The sequence below is a fragment of the Pseudopipra pipra genome, chromosome 16 (genome assembly GCF_036250125.1).
Source record: "Pseudopipra pipra isolate bDixPip1 chromosome 16, bDixPip1.hap1, whole genome shotgun sequence".
NCBI classification, from domain to species: Eukaryota; Metazoa; Chordata; class Aves; order Passeriformes; family Pipridae; genus Pseudopipra; species Pseudopipra pipra.
In genome coordinates this window covers 6,847,178-6,865,174 of record NC_087564.1, presented here as the reverse complement: position 1 = coordinate 6,865,174, position 17,997 = coordinate 6,847,178, and the positions used below count along the sequence as shown (strand labels likewise).

General features: G+C 42.0%; 1 protein-coding gene across 5 annotated transcripts in view; it reads left to right on the top strand.

Annotated features, from left to right (window-relative positions):
• MRTFB (myocardin related transcription factor B) overlaps positions 1 to 17,997 on the top strand; it is a 70,818-nt gene that overhangs the window by 15,132 nt on the left and 37,689 nt on the right. For 3 of the 5 annotated variants that reach the window (XM_064672819.1, XM_064672816.1, XM_064672817.1), the window contains one exon: positions 4,733 to 4,906. In XM_064672819.1, the coding sequence (XP_064528889.1) occupies positions 4,753 to 4,906 (154 nt within the window). In that variant the 5' untranslated portion in view covers positions 4,733 to 4,752. Of the gene's footprint in view, positions 1 to 4,732; positions 4,907 to 15,569; positions 15,954 to 17,997 lie in introns of those variants that run through there. The other 2 variants (XM_064672820.1, XM_064672818.1) reach the window with 2 other exon arrangements.

Sequence of the window (17,997 nt, the reverse complement as noted above, 5' to 3'; positions counted from 1 at the left end):
ATGGAAGGAAACTGTAGCAGTCCCAAAATGCTTATTGTGATCTCCAGCCCCACTGCACAGATTTCCAGGTCTTTCCAGGCATTGACAGGAAGATTGAAGAGTTTAATGCAAATGGCCTTCCTTGGCAGCTGTTGGGAACCTGCTGGATCTCCACTTACTTTTGAAGTGTCTTAATTAGTGTTTAGTGTTTTCTGGCACTTGGAAGAAAAAAAAGTAAGAAAACCAAACCACACTCAACATTTTGCAATTCTAGTATTCTCTGAAGACTCTGGTGTATTACAGACTGCAAGCTACAGTTAAATTTTACTGAGTTTTATAAATGTAGAAACTGATTGCTTGTGTTCCCACCATGATTGTGCAAATCCTGTTCTGGAGCCTGGTGTCTAACCTGGTGGCTGGTAATTCAGTTAAATCCTGCCCTGTGCATGGTGCCCCAGGTCCCTTGCAGGTGTGAATGAGGGAGCAGTGCTAAGGTCAGCCATGGGACTTGGCCAGAGTTGCAATGCACTGTGATTCTTGAACTGTTTTTTTCCAGTAGATTTCTAAAGTAAAAGCTGATTTCCTACCTCAGTGTCATCCAGATTTCACAGTTTGTGCTGAATAAAATACCAGTTCTAATGTCTCAAGTAGCAGGGAAGTATGTGTTTCCCTCCCTTATAAGGTTTTTCTAAGGAAATATACTTTGTCTTTTGAAGATAAAATGTTTAAAAATAAAGGAAGCGTTTGTCTTCAGCAGTTAAGAAGATAGCAACCACCTACAATCTGTGAGAACACTTACATAAGGCTCATGCATTGTACAGAGCTCTCCTTTGCCAGGGCTGGAACACTGTTTCTGTGTACTTGTCAGAGAAATGTGAACCACAGCCCTCCTTGCAGTGCTGCTGCAGGTTCTATTTTGATAATCTATTCTAAAGGTTAAGTAGGAAAATAATTTTTTTCTAGTTTTCACTTTACTACTCTCAAACGTTTCGCTGAATTCTGCGTTTAAAAAAAAATCCCAAACCAAAAAGCAACCACCTGAAATCTTTTGGGAACAGTGGAGTATTTTTATTTCAGTTGCCACAAGTAAGTTGGTATTGTGCTTTCCAGCAGTTTTTGATACCAAATGTAATGATGGTTCATACAGCTCAACCTTTAGATTTCTTAGTTTCAAGCAAGGGAGTGGAATTCTGTCAGACCAGCCTTGTACAAAAGGTGCTTTCTTGGACTGTGCAGAGTAGAATGCTGAAACCTTAATAGTACAGATTTTTTTTCATTGTATTTCTCCTGTACGTGTTTTTACTGTTGAGATTCAGTTATGTTATAAATACACTTTGTGTATAGGTCTGCTTAAAAGTCAGGGGTTCCACAGATAATGGTTACCATCTGTAAATGCAGATGGCAAATATAAAATAATTCTTCAAGATTGAGGAGGCTTCAAATAAATGAGAAACAGGAGGCTAAGTGTTATCTTTAATATAAAATATGATGGTATCATGGTATATTGCATTCTAAATCAGAGGGATTTCTCACTTTTGCACATGGTTACTGGATGAAGTCTTTCTTGTACAAGGTTTGATTTTAAACAAGGTGGACTAATGTTTTCTACTACTGGGTTTTGTCTTTGAATTGCTGATGTCCAATCAGTTACATTGGAAATGTCAGAATGGAATATGGCTTTGGAAGATTGAAAAGAATGGGAGATGTTCTGCGTATCTTGAGACTCATTTCATGTGGAGTAAATGCTGCTGCTCGTAGCACCCACTTGGTGAAAAAGCCATTGTACTCATCTTCCTGAGCAGTTCAGATGAACGTGCTGAAAAGCAGTAGTGTGGCAGTGCAGCAGTGTAAAAAGATGTTGTTTACAGAGACACGGCTCCTTTCCTCCCTATTTCTTTGTCTGTTTCTTTGTTTGGAAAGTTATTTATCAAAATGGTTTTTAAGTTTCCCAATTACTTTGTCAATCAATAAGGAAAACCTTATGCCTAAGACAAACTAGGAATTTCACAGATCCCAAGTTTAGGAGTTCTCTTCAGAAAGCTGAAGAGCTGAATTCTTCTTTAGAGTCTAATCGACCAAGAGAAAAGCATCAAATTAATTATTTATATTTTATTATTGCAAGTCTTCAGTGTATCATCATAATATTTTTTAGATGTTCTGATCAGTGATTCAGTAAGGAGCTGTAAGGATACTGCTTTATAGACATTTTTTCCCTGCTACAAAAAGCCCTTATAAACGTTGTGTGGAGGTGTGTTTTCTTTTTTAGGGGAAGGTCAAGAGAATTTGTTGTTCTAAGCTCAGAAATATTTCCGTAGTTTGATACAGTAGCAGTTCATCAGCAATAATGAAAAGAATGAGAGCAAAATGTGATTTGAGATCTGACTGAGGAATTTGAGGGATTTAGGCTTTCTGGGAATTCTAGAGCGTCTTTCATTCTGAGATTATGTAGCAACGTTGCAATAGGGTTCCAGTCATAGCAGGAGGGTTGTTCTACTCTTAAAGGATCACTTGGGAAAATATCTGGATTTTTAACAGAGGGTAATTGCAATATCTGAGACTTTACTGTGAACTAGAAACTCTGAAATTAGGGTTAGAGTTCTGCATTGGAGAACTTTGGCTTTAGAGTTTTGCTAAGGATGAAGTTCATGTACTGTGTGAAAGCACAGTGCAGACTGGGACCTGAGAGTGCCATGAGCAGCAGAGCAGTCCTGTGGGGAGGGGTGGGCAGGGCATTCCCAGCCAGGCTCCCCGGGGGGTGAAATCACCGCTGGGGAGGTTTCAGACCCTGACAGGATGAGGTCCTGAGCAGGGGGTGACTCCACGGGACTGGGGATGGACTCAGTGACCTCCAGAAGGTCCCTCTGAGCCTGATTTACTCACGTTCAAGCTGCAGATGAAGCTCATTTTGTGGGGGAAGTCAGGCTTGTTTTGAATTGTGCTGCAGTGCTGCAGTCAGTCCCATTGCATTGCATGCCCTCTTCTGAGGGGAATCTGGACAATAAACCCACATTTACCTACATTCCTCAAACAAACCATAAGAAGTGGATGTGTAACTAGTCCAGCAGTGTGTTGTAAAGTGATCAGAGTTAAGCTGGTTTAATTTAAAGCATGATATTTAGTTATCTGTCATGGGGAAAATAATTAATCAAGGCTAATGTACAGCATAATGAATGTTAAACCTTCAGTACAAGAAGGTGTTTCTGTGATTTCACATGGATTTGAAAGCATGAGTACAGCTCATGTGGCTTAATCTCTTTGAGAGCTGACTCCAAGGCAACTTATAGCTAATAAATTGTGGATCAAATGCTGTGAATATGAGCAGATAAGCAGCTAAATTTTCTCTTAAATTCTGCTCTGAAGAGACTTGCTTAGTTAATAATGTACTTAATTTGTATGAGTGAGTGGGAGTTTGAGGAGAGTGTAATGTCAGGAAATCAAGTGAGAGCTGGGTGAATTGTGCTTCTGAAAGCTAAGAACAAAGAAAAAAAATCTTGCATAAGAGTAAGTTAATGTGTCTTCATTTAATGTGAAAGCACCAATTGGTAACTTGGGAAAATAATGAAAAATATGCATTTAACCATCCTAATTGTTCTGCTGAGGTGTATATATCAAGCAGTACTTGCTTATATTTCTTATTTTTCAATTGACACCTTCAGAACAGGATCCTCTACCTCTTTTTCTAGTGTAGGCCATTCTTTGGTGCTCATGATAATTTTTTGTCATTTTTATTTTTTTAAAATACGTAACAGTTGAAATATTTTGAGTTTGGTCATTGAAACTGCATTTTAAAAACCTTGGAATACACCCCCCAACATGTGTGGTATTTCTGTGCAGCATACTTGAAGTTTGAAATGGAAGGCTGAGTATGGGCAAGCAGTAGTGTTTCTTAAGCAAAAGAATTAAAAATTAACAAACAGTCTAACGGTAATATTTCTACATTTTTATGAATCTTCTTGAATTGGTAATATTGTTCCAGTTTCCAAAAATCCAGGGATGGACTTCACTGAAATCCATATTGATTGATTGAAATTTTAATGACTTGACAGTTCTGTGAGCTATGAAAAGCCTGCACCAGTAATTCATATTCTGTCTGTCCTCACTGTAGATTAAGTACCACATTAATGATAGGAAGGAAAGAAATAATAAATTGGGGGGGTTATTCCACTCTGTATTCTACAATAAGTAGCTAGTGTGCAGTAAAATTCATTGTAAAACATTCATGCCTAAAAGTCTTCCCTGCTGGAGAGCTGGAGGAGCAATTAGTTCTAACATAGTCCTGAGGCAGTGTGAAGTCCTGGATTAATACTGAAGTTGATTTTGGGTACAAAGGAAAGTCCTGCAGTGCTTAAAAGTACTCAAAGCCATTTGTATGTTATCATATATTAATTCAGCATTCTGTGGTATAAGTTACTGAAAAAAGGGATGTTGTGCTGACAACGGGGCCGTGTCACGGGGTCAGGCACAGGAGATCCTGAGGGTCCACAGTGGAACTGCTGTGCCAGGTGAGCAGGGACACTGTCCTGCTCCTCAGAACCAGTCCACTGTTCAGTTGCCTGTCAATACATTGCTTAACTCTGTTTTTGCAAACCCGTAGTATCTGTGGAGAATCAGTAATAACATCCCTGTAATTCTAAGGTTGAATTTTGCGTGTGAAGGAAGCGACCAAACCCCGAACCCGAACCGAAAACGTGCCAGTGTGATTTACATTTGTTACTCAAGTACAGCGTGATTAAGAGTGCCCTTGTTTTCCCAGAGCGCAGAGGATTGCCCAGCATGGATCACCTGGGGCCCGTGGATGCCGAGGAGGACTCGGGGCCCCCTCCCCGGCTGGCCCCCAGCCCGCACAGCGAGGCCGTGGCGCACGAGTTCCGGGAGCTGTCGCTGCAGCCCAGCCAGTGCCTGCCCCCCCTCACCGAGCGCAAGAATGGTGAGTGCAGAGCCCCAGCTGCTGTGGCCACAGCTGCCTGGGAAGGGCTGGGGTCACTTGGCTCAGTGTCAGACAAAAAAAGACCATTCTCGAGAAACGGGGGTTTTTCTGCCAAAGTAATACAGAATTGATGCTTCACGTTGTATCCCACAAAGCTCAGTTCGATATTAGATGTTGAAAACAAACCCCAAACATAATATATATAAAATTTTATGTGTTTGGGGTCCTGGGTAGGTTTTGGGGGTCCAGGGGGAGTTTAAAGGCCTCAGGGTAGTTTTTTGGGGTCCCAGATGGATTTTGGGGTCTCTAGATGCATTTTGGAGGGTCCGGGGGGGGAGGGTCTCAAAGCCCCCCCAGGTGCCCCCCAGGAGCTGGTGCAGGACAGAGGACTTTGAGGGGGTCCCTGGTGGGGATTTGTGGGGTCCCTCTGGCTTTAGGGGGAGTCCTTGCAGCTTTTGGAGTACTGGATGGGTTTTGGGGGTCCTGGGGTGGGTTCTGGGGTTATTAATTTATTTATTATTAATTTATTTAATTTCTGTTTATTTATTTTATAATTATACTATTATAACATGATCATATATAATTTTATATTTAGAATTATATATATGTGTGTGTTTGTGTAGATATACCTCTGGAAAACTTCTTTTTTCCTAATTGCCTGTAAAACCACAATGCATGACACAGGTATCTGTGTCATATATCAAGTGTTGAGTTTAAATAAGTCAAACCTCCAGAGCAGCCAAACTGTCACTCAGCTGATTAAGGGATTTTGGCTGATTTGGTTAAAAGTAATTTTTTTTTTTGTGGAAGCAATGAAAGTCAGAAGAAAATTTGTAAAAGCCACATTTGAATATGATGGATTCATATGAATTACTCTTTGTTTTTACTTTTTACCAAAAACTGGATTTCTGCAGGAGTATTTTAGCATGTCGCTATTTTATAAACTCTATGAGCATAAGAGATTTCAGTACCCAGAAATACAGTGGCACTTAATAAAAAGGGGTTTTTTTGGTTGGATATTTTTGTGCAGGAAGCACTGTGCTTACTGGGAGCTTTGGTAGTGATCCTTTAAACCTTTTGTTTACTGGAGTGAGTCTTTTGGCAGTATTCCAGCAGAAGGCTGAGCAATTCCAGTGTTCCTCTGCACAGTGTTGTTAAGCTGACTTGCACAAGTTAGTACAGAAACTGTGTTTCCAGCTTTTCCAATGACACTGGAAGGGCGGGAGGCTCGTGCTTTGGTTTTGTTTAGCATGGAGGGTAACAGAAGTGTGGTGAAGTGGCAGGTGTGTGCCTGGTGAGCCAAGAGTCACCAGAGATGGCATTCCCTTCTCCTTTTATACACTGTGCTCCTGTTCCCTGCCCTGTGTCCCCAGAGATCCCAGTCGCAGAGCAGAGGAGCTGTGAGAGTCCAGGTGAGCAGAGCTGGTGGGTTTGGTGCAGATTCTCACGGCTGAGCCGAAGCTCCGGTGGAACTGATGCCCCTCGAGTTCACAAAGGAACACTTACATGCTGTGCCAACTCTGTTGAAGAGGTTTTAACTTCCAGCAGAAGATCAATAACAAAACAGTTGGAGTGTATTAGGGTCTTAAGCTTTTCCAGTCACTTATTACATGAGGTGTTTACTCCCTGAATAAAGACAAATGGATGATTTTGGTGGTGGATGTTGTATGTTGGTCTTCTGAACTGTCACAATTTTAAGGTTCTTTTTCATTTGAGGTGGTTTCAAGTTAATGGCTGTGGGCAATACTGGCTTAGTAGCGAAACTAATTTCAGTTTCTCATTAGTCTGCATCTTCCTGGATAATTAGGCAACACATGCAGTGCACTGATCATGTAACCCTGTGCATTGCAGCATTTTGTCTTGCCTGTTCTCTGGAGCCCAACTCTTGTTCCACTTGCTGAAAAGCAGCAAAAGTTACCATTTTGTGGGTTCTGCTTTTCACAGTTGTCACCTCCTGCGTGGACATGGAGATGTGTCTGTGATTCTGGCAGTCTCATGACAGCCAGGGGTGTACAGTCCCTGTCTGTCATGTGAGCAGTTGGGGTGCTCACAGAAAGGGAATTTGGGAAACAGGCTCCCATTTGCATCCCTGCCTGGAGGATGCTGGTTTGTGGGCTGTATGTGCTGTGTCCTTAGGAAGGACAGCTTGGGGGAGGAGAAGAGTGACACAGATGAGGCTCTTTGGGAGCAGGAGGGAGAAACCTGGTGACTGAGTGTTGCTGGGTTGGGCTGCAGTGGAGGAAGAGTGCCAAGAGTGGCAGGCAGTGTGGCACAGCTGAAGTACCAGTCAGAACAATGTGCTGCCCACACACTGTGCCACAGCTTCAGGAGCTTCTGTCTGAGAGCCAGGAGGTGGCAAGGGAGGGAAGGATCCGCTGTCTGCTGCTGACAGCAGGAGGGTGGATGGGAATGATGCTGCCTGCAGCTTTCCAACCTTCTGTGTCAGAGCCAAAGGATGGAAAGAGATTACACATGGAGATACCATCAAAAAAAGGAAGCAGTGCACGAGCAAAGGTTTTTGCATGTTGAATTAGTACCTTTGCAGAACTGGTGAGCATGCCACTTTGGGTGGTAGAGGGAGGTGTGAAGGTCTGGGTTATTTCGTTATTTCAAGGTACAATTAAAATGGAAAGGTCTTAGCTTGTGTTTTACAGCAACGTCTCTTGGCTCTCTGGTGGCTTCCCTGACTGTCTCACTGTGCCAGGATCTCCCTGTGGCAGTGGCTACTAGTTTCTGAGAGACCTGTGAGCTGCTCCTGTGCAGTTGTCATCCCTGGATGGGAGTCTGGTTATATTCCTGTACTGGACAGGTAACAGGCTGGCTCCTCCCAGGTCCTGACTGACCTACAGCACTCTGGGGGCGGCTGCAGCTCTGCATCTTGGCTGTAAACCTTCTCACATGGTGACTGTGCCCGTTCTCTGTCCTCTGCCTGGTGTGGAGAAACCCTGTTGTTCCAGGCAGTGGCAGCTGAGAGGGGTCTGCTTCTCCAGACTCAGAACCAGAGCAGGTCTGGGATTGCCTTCTGGTCCTGTGTGGGATTGTGTATCTTGTAGTGGAGGAGGGTGGAGAAGGGGGTGCTGAGCCTCCTATGGCTCACTGGTGGCTGGCAGCTGCTATTCTGCAGCAGAATTGAGCTAATCGAGAAGAGAGCCAAGAGTCTTCCTGGATATTTTGTTGGGGAAAAAAGCCTTGGGACAATGAATGTATTAAAGTAAAAACAAGACTGGTAAAGTCTCGATTAGAAGTTATCCCAAAGAAAGCAGTGCCTCTGGCTGCATAAGAACAGGAACACCTCTGTGCAGAGACCCTGAGGCACTGAAGGTCAGAGGAGAGTGGCAGCTTCCTGTGGGGCCCGAGAGCTTGTGGGGAGCTGTAGGGAATTCAGGGGAAGATGGAACACAGACACCAAAAAAACCCAACACAAACCAAAATAAAAACAAATACTCCACATGGTGTATGTTGGGTCCTCCCGAGGGACCAGTCGAGTCAGCTGGGAGACAAGGCAGTTCTTAAAATAACTGAATGAGATCCACATCACACTTAACCTAATGATAGTACTTAAAGAAATGTGATGATCCAAGGGAATTTTTCTGGCATCTAAAAGAGTCCTGGTATATTAGTTTGCCTGTTATCTCTTATCTTCCGCTCCCTCAGTATGTAGCACTGGTAATATGCATTCTTGGCATAGTTTTATGGCTTCTGGACAAATTCTTAATCCTCTGTGCAGTTAATAGATTTGAACTGCAAGTTTGATATTAGGGAATCAAGTGGGATTTGGGACATTCTCCTTGCATCTGTGCAGGACAGGTTTTTCTCCTCTTCTTTAAGATCAGCTATAAGGTATGTTTTTTCCTCTCATAATGATACAAAAGTTACTGTGCTTAGAATTTATTTTCTTGAGAGAGCTGGGAGAGAGACAGTGTAGAGAAGATGGCTGGAGTGGGAAGACTAGAGAACAACAAATGGAAAACTTAGTTCTGATTAAAGTAGTAGATTGGCACAGATGATAATTGGAAATGTCATCTTAAATTCAGCAATTTCATAGTCACTAAGCTGAAAGCAGTGAGAGCTGGGAAGCAGCATGCAGATATTCTGATTAACTACACCCCCCCCAACTACAGCAAACCAGCCAAAAAAACCCAACAAAACCAAACCTCAGTCTAAGTATATTCTGGAAGACCTATCTAGATAGAGAAGTATACAACTTATGTAAGTTTACAATAGAAATGTGTGTGCCTATATATAGTGTAGTGTATAAATACTGTGTGTGTGTAGAATGGTTGCCCAAGGAGGTTGTGGAATCTCCATCCATGGAGATGTAAAAAATCTTGACTGGGCAGTGTCCTGGGCAGCCTGTCCAGCTGACCCTGCTCCAGCAGGGGTTGGGCCAGGTGATGTCAAGAGGTTGCTTCCAACCTCTTGCTTTCAATCTGCTTCAAGGTTTTAATAGTCCTTGAAATGTCCAATGCAAATAGTCTACTAAAAAATCCTTTGTAAGAACACACAGCATAATACAATTGATATATATTTGTCTCTGTGTTTTGTGGGGTTTTTGGGAAGTTTGGTTTTGGGTATCTGTAGGAAAAACAAATGTGTTTTAATGTGTGGACTCTTTTGGTCTCCTGTAAATGTGAATGTTGTCCTGTCCTGCAGGAGATGAGAGTGCAAACGGAGTAGGTACTGATTTCCCAGTAAGTCTGTCTTTGTCATTGGTACTGCCAGTTCCCACAATCCTAGCATTCCCAGGGCATCAGTCAGTGTCTACAAGGAACAATTTTCAAATATTAAAGCATGTGAAAAGACATACAGGCCAAAACTCAGAGATCTCTAGGGACTGTGACCTCTTAAATGGAATATATTCTGACATTTTCACAGGCTACATGAAAGAATTCCAGCAGGGTCATTCCATTTGGTAAACTTCTAAACAAACATTCCATCATTTTAGTTTGATTTATAGATATTATTTTTTTTTAATTATCTGCTTATTGTGAAGAGATTAACATGGGAGACATGACCTGTGACAGACTCAATTTAAGGCATCTGGTATATATGAAAAGATCCTGTTTGAGAGCTTGGCATTTGAGTGATTACAGGAGATACAGAAAGTATGTTTTCCTTTAAAGAGATCACTTGATCAAACTGTCTGATTCTGACCTTTTTTCCTTGAAATTCCTTGTGCATAACTGAATGCATAGCTAGAAAAGAATGTTAATTTTAAATTCCACTGTATAATTGTTTCAAATTGTTAGAACTAAATCGTCCTTGCAGATGTTATTGTTGAAGTGTCAGCTTGTGATAGAGCCACTACAGGAAGGTAACACAGTGCAAACAGAACTGGTAAATGGTGTGCAGTACTTTTACATGCACCTTTTGCAAATCATGGTGGATGACTAAATACTGTCCTTTAAAGAATTTATATGTGTGCAGTTAAATGTATCTAGGTATAGTAAAACATATATAAAATACATATTTTTATGCATTTTATATATCTACTTTAAAAATCCTTATTAATTTAGATGTGTATATGTGCGAGACCAAATGGAAGGTAACTTTCATTTAAGCAGTGAGCTCTGCCAGCATATGTCCTCCCCTAAAAGGAATTTGTGTGGGTTTTAGTGGGAGAAGTAGAACATGCAGACTTATAAATTTGACATCACTATGAGTGTTTGGAATTTTTCTGGGAAGAGTGACTGAGGTGGATGGTGACCATAATTTGGGTTGTTTGGGTCTCTGTTACAGTAACAGTGGAGAATATAGGCAGAACAAAACCCCCAGAACAAAACCCCTTGAGTTAACAATTTGAGGTAACAGTCTCACTGTTTAAAGAATTAACAGAATAAATGATAATGAATGTATATAATAATTAACATTTTAGTTTGTGTAGTCAGTGCACTATTTTCCCACGTGAAGAAACCTACACCATGATCAAGGACTAGATTATCCTAACACAGTATAAAGGACCAAGGAATCCATCACGGTGTGTGTAAAGCCAAGGTGAAAGAGGTATTTGAGTAATTAAGCTTTTATTCCCACTGTAAAATGTTACTGTGGTAGTGAAAGAGTTTAAATCCCTAAGGGGGTTCTGTTTGGTTTTGTTTTTCTTTTTAATGGGATTGCAAGGGAATGAGCTCCATATGATGAGAAGAGTTGGAATGTACTGTTAAAGCAGTTGTTGCTTAGTTACTTCATGTTTAATGGGGCTGGGAAGTGGCTCCCAGTGATCTCACCCAGCCCAGCGCCGATACTGGGGGAGATAACGGGGCTGTTCTCAGGGCACACAGGCACTGGCAAGGGGAAGATGCTGCTGCATTGTTTCCTCCTGGGCTTTGGGGCTTTGGTGAAATCTGTTAGACACTTCACCTTTTAAATGACACTTTTCCCACAAGCTGAAGGTTTGCAGAACACTTAAGTCTGTGTTGGAGAAGAATGGGAGCAACAAACAGTGATGACCTTAGATGAAAAGCAGAGGTTTATGAAAAACTGGTGCGACACAGAGCATTGAATGAGGTGTTCCTGGATCCTGCTTTATGGAGCTGACATTCCATTCTGAGGCTCTTGTTCTGCCTTTCACCCACTTGTATACAATATATACAAGTTAAATAAACTGAAATTCAAATGAGAGGTACTTGCATCTGAAGGTGATGCAAATTCGAACAGATTTAACTTGCATAGGAATATAAAGCTTGTTGTATATTGTTACTTCAGTGTCTGGTTTTGATACACTGAGGTTGTTTGTAATTGGTTTAAACCCGTAGTTGAAAAATACAACATGCATGACTTGAGATTTTTCTTTCAGCTGAAAGAAATGTTTTGCTGTTTGATAGAAACTGGTCTTTCAGCCACAGTTTTGTTTCTGGCTCACTATGGGTTTCTGTATGATCCTCAGAGTCATTTTGCTATTTGTACTGGTAAAAATAGCTCTTTTGAAACAGGTACATGTTCAAATCAGAGAGGCTTTATGTCCAGTGTTTACTTTTGAAATGAGTAGTTCTTTTTATTACAAAACCTTCTTTATTTAAATACAGTCAGCAGCAGAAAGAGAAGATGAAAATTTTGCAATTTTAAGGGAGTTTTGCCTGTTTTTTAACAATGCCACTGATTTCAAATGAAAATCCAAATTCCACCTGCCTTTAAGAAACTGAACAGAAAAGCATTGGACCTGTTTTATATTTCACATTTCATGGGTTGTGTTCTATTAACTATATTACTGCTAAAATAAAGAGTAGTCAAAGAACAAACAAGTTGCTATTGTTTCCCTAATACTTATTCTAGAGGATTTTTTGCTGTAGGCCAAAATGAGTAATTTGAATAGAAGAGTGGGAAGTTTCCACCTGGGAAGTCTTTCACCATTTGGTGTAAGATAAATGTGGAATCGGCCTCCTTTAAAACCAACAGCCAAAGTAACTGCAGTACAAAGCAGTTTTATCTGTCAAAACAGTGACCTTCAAGGCCAAAGATACTGCCCAAACATAGGAAGTGTGTTTAATGTATCAGTGTGTGGGGGTGGCTGATGACAGGGCTCCTGCTCTTTTGTAAGAGCTTAAAAAACGACTCTCAGATGTGAGCTGCATCAGTCAGTGTGAGCAGGAGGTGTGGGGCTGCTGCAGGCACGGGGAAGAACAAGTGAAGCCTCCCAGGGGAGTTCCAAACTCACTTCACCGGGGGGACCTGCTGCTGACACTCTGAACAGCAATGTTGGTATTTAGCATGTGGATTTGAACATGTGAACAGGGTTTCTGTGCCTTCCAGTCCAGTCCTTAGGAATGCTGAGGAAGTCAGCGGTAGGAACATGCACTTTTTCCACGTTGCAGTGCTGCAGGTACAGCTGAGGAGCAGCAGCTGGGAAGTGCCCCCAGGTGCCTGTGAAACTGTCTCAGAATTTGGGGCTTTTCTAACAGAGGTGTTGAGACCTGATGATTTGTTTTTCTTTGAAGCCATATCACTAAAATAGTAGAACTATACTGTTGGTCACTCAAGTAACCAGTATATCCAAATTATCAGTTGAGCTTGGATTAATGTATATTCAGGACTGCTGGGAAAACAAGAGATTGTTGGAATAGGAGTGGATTTTTTCATTATATGTGGGATAAATGTTCTTCTTCATGCAGGGATTTAAGAGAAACTTTTCCCTGAGCAGAATATCCAGATATTCTCAATATTCACATTATAACTGAATCTGAACCAAAACCATTTTCTTCTTCCAAGGTATCTTTTCTTCCTCTTAGCTTGTTCTGTCTGCCCCCACCCAGCTAGTCAATATTCTGTAGCATTTATTGGCAATTGCAGTATATGGTTACATGAAAAATACACAGTGTCATTTTGACCATTCCTCTCTCCTAGTCTGGATAAGAACTTCTGCATTCTTATTTCCCATAAATTTTGTCATTCCTGCCTTTCTTAGTACAGTTCTTTGCAAATTACTGGTGAGATTTTGACCAGGCTTCTTAAAGGTCTTTTAAAATATTCATCTGCATGTTAAGCTTGTATTGAACTATGAGGTGAACTTGAAGCAAAATATTAGGCATAACTCCAAGTGGCTGAAGCATAAGCACATTCATCTGCTGTGGGATGGGTTCCCTGGAAAAGGGGGAGGAATTGGATAGCAGGAACTCCCTGCTGCTAAAGCTCATCTTTCTGAGCAAGAGAAACGTTCATGAAGGCTTGAACTGCTCCTACCCAAGTGCTGTGCCTGTGTATCAGCACTCACCTGAGCACTGGACACTCTCAGTTATATAAAGCACTATAAACAGATAGGAAAGGATAGCACTACCTTTGGAAATATGACATTTGACTCTTTGGGTTCTTCCCACACTTCCTCATTAGTACATTGAATTTTTTAAATGTCAAAATGCTCTGTTTTCTGAAACATTTCAGTTCAGACCAAAGTACCAGTTTTTCAGTAGGTGTGTGAAGTGCACTGTACCCTTCCCATAAAACAATTTCTGCTGTTACATATTGTTACACTGTTAGAATATAATTCATCCATCCAAACAGGTAACTTCTCTCTTGGTATAAGAAAAATGTGGAGTAACGCGGTTCATCCATAACTGTGTGAGATTCTGTTCATTGTCTGCGTCAGATTTTAGTGGGGACTTTCTAAGCAGTGTGTGTTTGTATTCTGTTAGCCTGAGTTTTTATTTTCTGAATGTGTGGAGTTTCTCACCAGTAATTTCGTTTCTTATGCACAGTAAGTGTTCAGCTGCAGGCACTGAGGGAGTGCATTTGATTTATGGACTTCTTCCACAGTATTTTTTCCTCTGTTCAGTAAAAATCACTGCAAAAGCAATGGTACTGGAACAGCCTGTAGTTGGTATTTAAGCAAAACCTAATTTGAGCTGATAATTTTTATATAAATGATGTGCAGACAACAAATCTTCAGGCTTGGGAGAGTGGCCTCAAATCATTCATGCTGCAAAGTTTTCCTTTTGCCTGTATTGTCAGCTCCTTGCATGTCAAGAAGTTGATAAAGCCTGGTGAGCTCACGCCTCCTCTGAGCAGATCTAGGTCTCCCTTCTCCAGCAGTAGGAAAACAGGGAGAGGCTTCCAAACCCTGCTGGCTGGGACAGGCAGCTTCACACCCCGTGGTATCAGTTGCTTGCCCGGGAGTGACCGTCAAGGTGAAGAGTCAGCGCTCAGTGATTGTTGTGTACAAAGATCCCCAGAGGCAAAAAATGGTTTTCTTTCTAGTTTCCACTTTTAAAAATTCTCTGTCGGGGATTTGTAATTCTGTGTAGATCTGTTCAAATCTGATTCTATGCAAGTGAAACAGTTTTTCTGATGGGATATGTCCTTTATAATTTCTGGCTGAAAGATTTAAAATATGAAGTAGGGGTGTGAAAAATACATGCAGCGATGGTGTTTTTAGGTTGGAGGCAAAATACACCTGCTGGAGTTACTTGTTGACATGTAGTGACTACTTAACATTATGTACAGCTTATTTTCTCTAAGTACATGAAATTAAATGCAAACTCGTTTGCTGTTCCCTCATGGCCGGTGCCAGATAATTAGAGGGGATCCATTTCCCTGAAATCTTCCAGGTTGACACTGAAGTTGATGACTCATGTAAGATAAATGGGATATGCTGGAGAGAATGGCAGATCAGAAGCTGTGGGAGGAAATATTCCCGAAACTGCTGGGAATAATGAGATGTGTAACTAATGCGAAGAGGAAAGTAATAAAGTACTTGGAGTTTAGGTATTTACAGCAAGGAACAGAATCTCTGACACTGCAAGGAAAGGCATGGAAATAATCCCTGGTTTTCCCAGTTACCTCTGCTAGATAAATGTCTCTGAAACAAGACGTGGGGCTGGGGTGGGTGGGAGGGTTCCTTCCCATAACTTTTCCAAATGCCAGCGCGCAGCTTTGGGTCCTGGTGAAACCCAATGAGCGGTGACTGCGCCGGGCGGGCAGGGATGAAGGATTGCTGCTGCCTGCGGCGGGAGAGGGGGAAGGGACAGGGAAGGGGAAAGGCAAAGAGTCCTCAGCAGCAGTTTGTCTTGGGCAGCAGCGAATGCTGCTCCTTCAGCAACTGCTGGATTTATTTTTAACCGCTTGAGTCATTCTTTGTCAGATGATTGACCACCGAGCTGCACGGTGGAACACGAATGGGCAGGGGCAGCGAGCGGAACCAAAGGAAAAGGGGGAGTGGTTGTCTGGGAAGAGAGGTGGGATTTGGGAGTTGTGCTTCACATGCTCCGTGCCTGCTGTGTGAGTGAGTTCAGCTCCAGAGCCGGCAGCGAGCGGGGGCAGCCTGGAAAGGGAAAGGGAGAGGGAAGGATGGAGGCTGCGCTGGGCTGCACCGCGGCGGGAGAGCCCCTTCCATAGGCACGGCACTGGCAGCGCTGCTTGGGACACCAGGGACCGCCTGGCCACAAAGGCATATTTTTTTTCCTGTGTTGGATGTTGCCACTCTAAAGGATTCTCATCATGATCGATAGCTCCAAGAAACAGCAGCAGGGCTTTTCCGAGATTTTATCCGCAGGAGATCTTAAGCCACTGAAGGAGAAGGAATGCCTTGAGGTGAACAGCCAGAAAACCCTCAAGGAAGGTCAGTCACTTGCTGGTTGGGGACACGGAATGCAGAACTCCTGGGCAGATCCAGCATGTGTGGTGTGATGCTCTAGGTCAGGCAGAATTTTTGTACGTGAAGTGAGGTATTGTTTTCCCTCTAAAAAAAAATAAATCTAAAAGCTACATTTAAATTTTACCTGAGACTATTAAAATAACAATGATGAAACTCGATAGAAATGTGGTATGAAGAAAAATGAGGGATTAAGATACTTTTCAGAGTATCATTTAGTGCCAAATTAATGAAATACTCTGAAATTGTCCTGTAAATATTGCACAAAATGCTTCAAAATGCCACAATTGAAATAAATGCCATTAAATATGACATGTCAAAATAAAACTCCACAAACCTTTAGTATCAGACATATTACTACCTCATTTTCAACAGTGCTTTTCTCAGCTCTTGTCTTTCTTTGGAATTCCCTTCTCCCCTCACACTTTGAATTAGATTTGACTCTGCTTTTGAAATGCGTGGTTTTCAAGCTACATTATATCATCTTAAGTGATTGGATTTAGACTGGCCATGAAATTGATACAATGCACAGGCATTAGTTTGTAAAATAGCAATAGTCTGAGAATATTTGGAGCGTTATTTAGAGCCAACAAATAGTAGTGTTTGAGACTCATTGTAAGTGGTATTTGTTAGGCAGATTTGTTAATGCTGCTGAGACAGGGAAATGGGGGTTTCTTCCAGCTGGCCTGGGAGAAGGGGGAGAAGGAGGAGACCTCTGGAGGTCTCTGCCAGCCCTGCCCAGAGCAGGCTGGGACTGGTGTGAGTTACACACCCGGCTGCTGCAGCTCTGGGCTCAACCTCCAGCTTCTCAACCACACACACACTGGATGTGGAGTAGACAAAATCCCTGCTTTCCTTTACAGCACTCTGCCTTGGCTTTTCCTCCAGATACCTCAGGATTGTTTGGTGATTCAGAGATTTCGTCCCTGGTGTTGTGGCAAGACTGCTGCATGAGATCATGCCTTTCTCAGAATTTAAATGCTGGGTTTGTTTTGGGGTTTTGTTCATTTATTTTTAAATTTGTACCTTAATAATGTTTGCAGTAGCAAAAAGATAGCCCATATTCATTATTAAATTCAGTACCTGACAGTTGAGTTTAAAAACCCCATTAGTTAGCTCTAAGTTGGAGCTAGAGAAAATGCTGGGTTTATGTAATGTACTGACACCGAAGGTCTGTTATTGATAGAAAGATAAGAAGTTGAGTGTTGCTGCCTGTGGCAGTGGCTGAGAGCAGAGCAGTTCTGCTTCCTTTGCAGCAGGAAAGTACTGACTGGAAGACAGGGATTGAAAGAAAGGGCCACCAGTGGAGGCTTTTTCATGGTGTTTTTGCCTTGCAGCTCCAACCAGACCCAGGTAAAGCTGCTGCTGCTGCCTCTGAGGCTCTGGGGGCAACAGCAAGGAAGAACGGAAGGAGGGAGCTGAGAGGGACAGAGGAGTGAGGGGACTGATGGGGACAAACCAAAACCTATCCAAGCTGAGCTACTGAGAAATAAAGGGGAGAAAAACATGGAAAAAACTAATATGTGGGTAGTGTAGGTGGGCTAATGAGTAACCACGGTAATAATGATCCTCAGTCATCTTTGAGCACGTCAGTTATGCAGAAGGTGGATGAAAGGATGTACGTTCCAATAATGATGGTCTGTCAGAGTAGTGAAAACCCTGCAATTATGGGACACTCTTCCAGTCTAAATTAATGAATATTTTAGAGCTTAAATTATTCAGTGCATAAAAGAAGATATAACTGTTTTCCGCAGTCACTCTCTTTGCTTCCTTTTCTCTGTTTTAGTACCTGCTCTCCATTTTCACTTTCCCCTGGTGAATGTTGCTCATCCCTTTATCTCCCTGAAGTTTGGCAACATAATGATTAAAATAATGCACCTCTTTTTGAGAGTTTGATTGACTACAGGATCTCCTCTTCCAGCCTTCCCTCCTTCTAAAGCTTAGAAAAACAAGCATTTTCTTTCTTGTAGTATATAGAATGAATTATTGAAAACATTCCAAATCTGCTTGA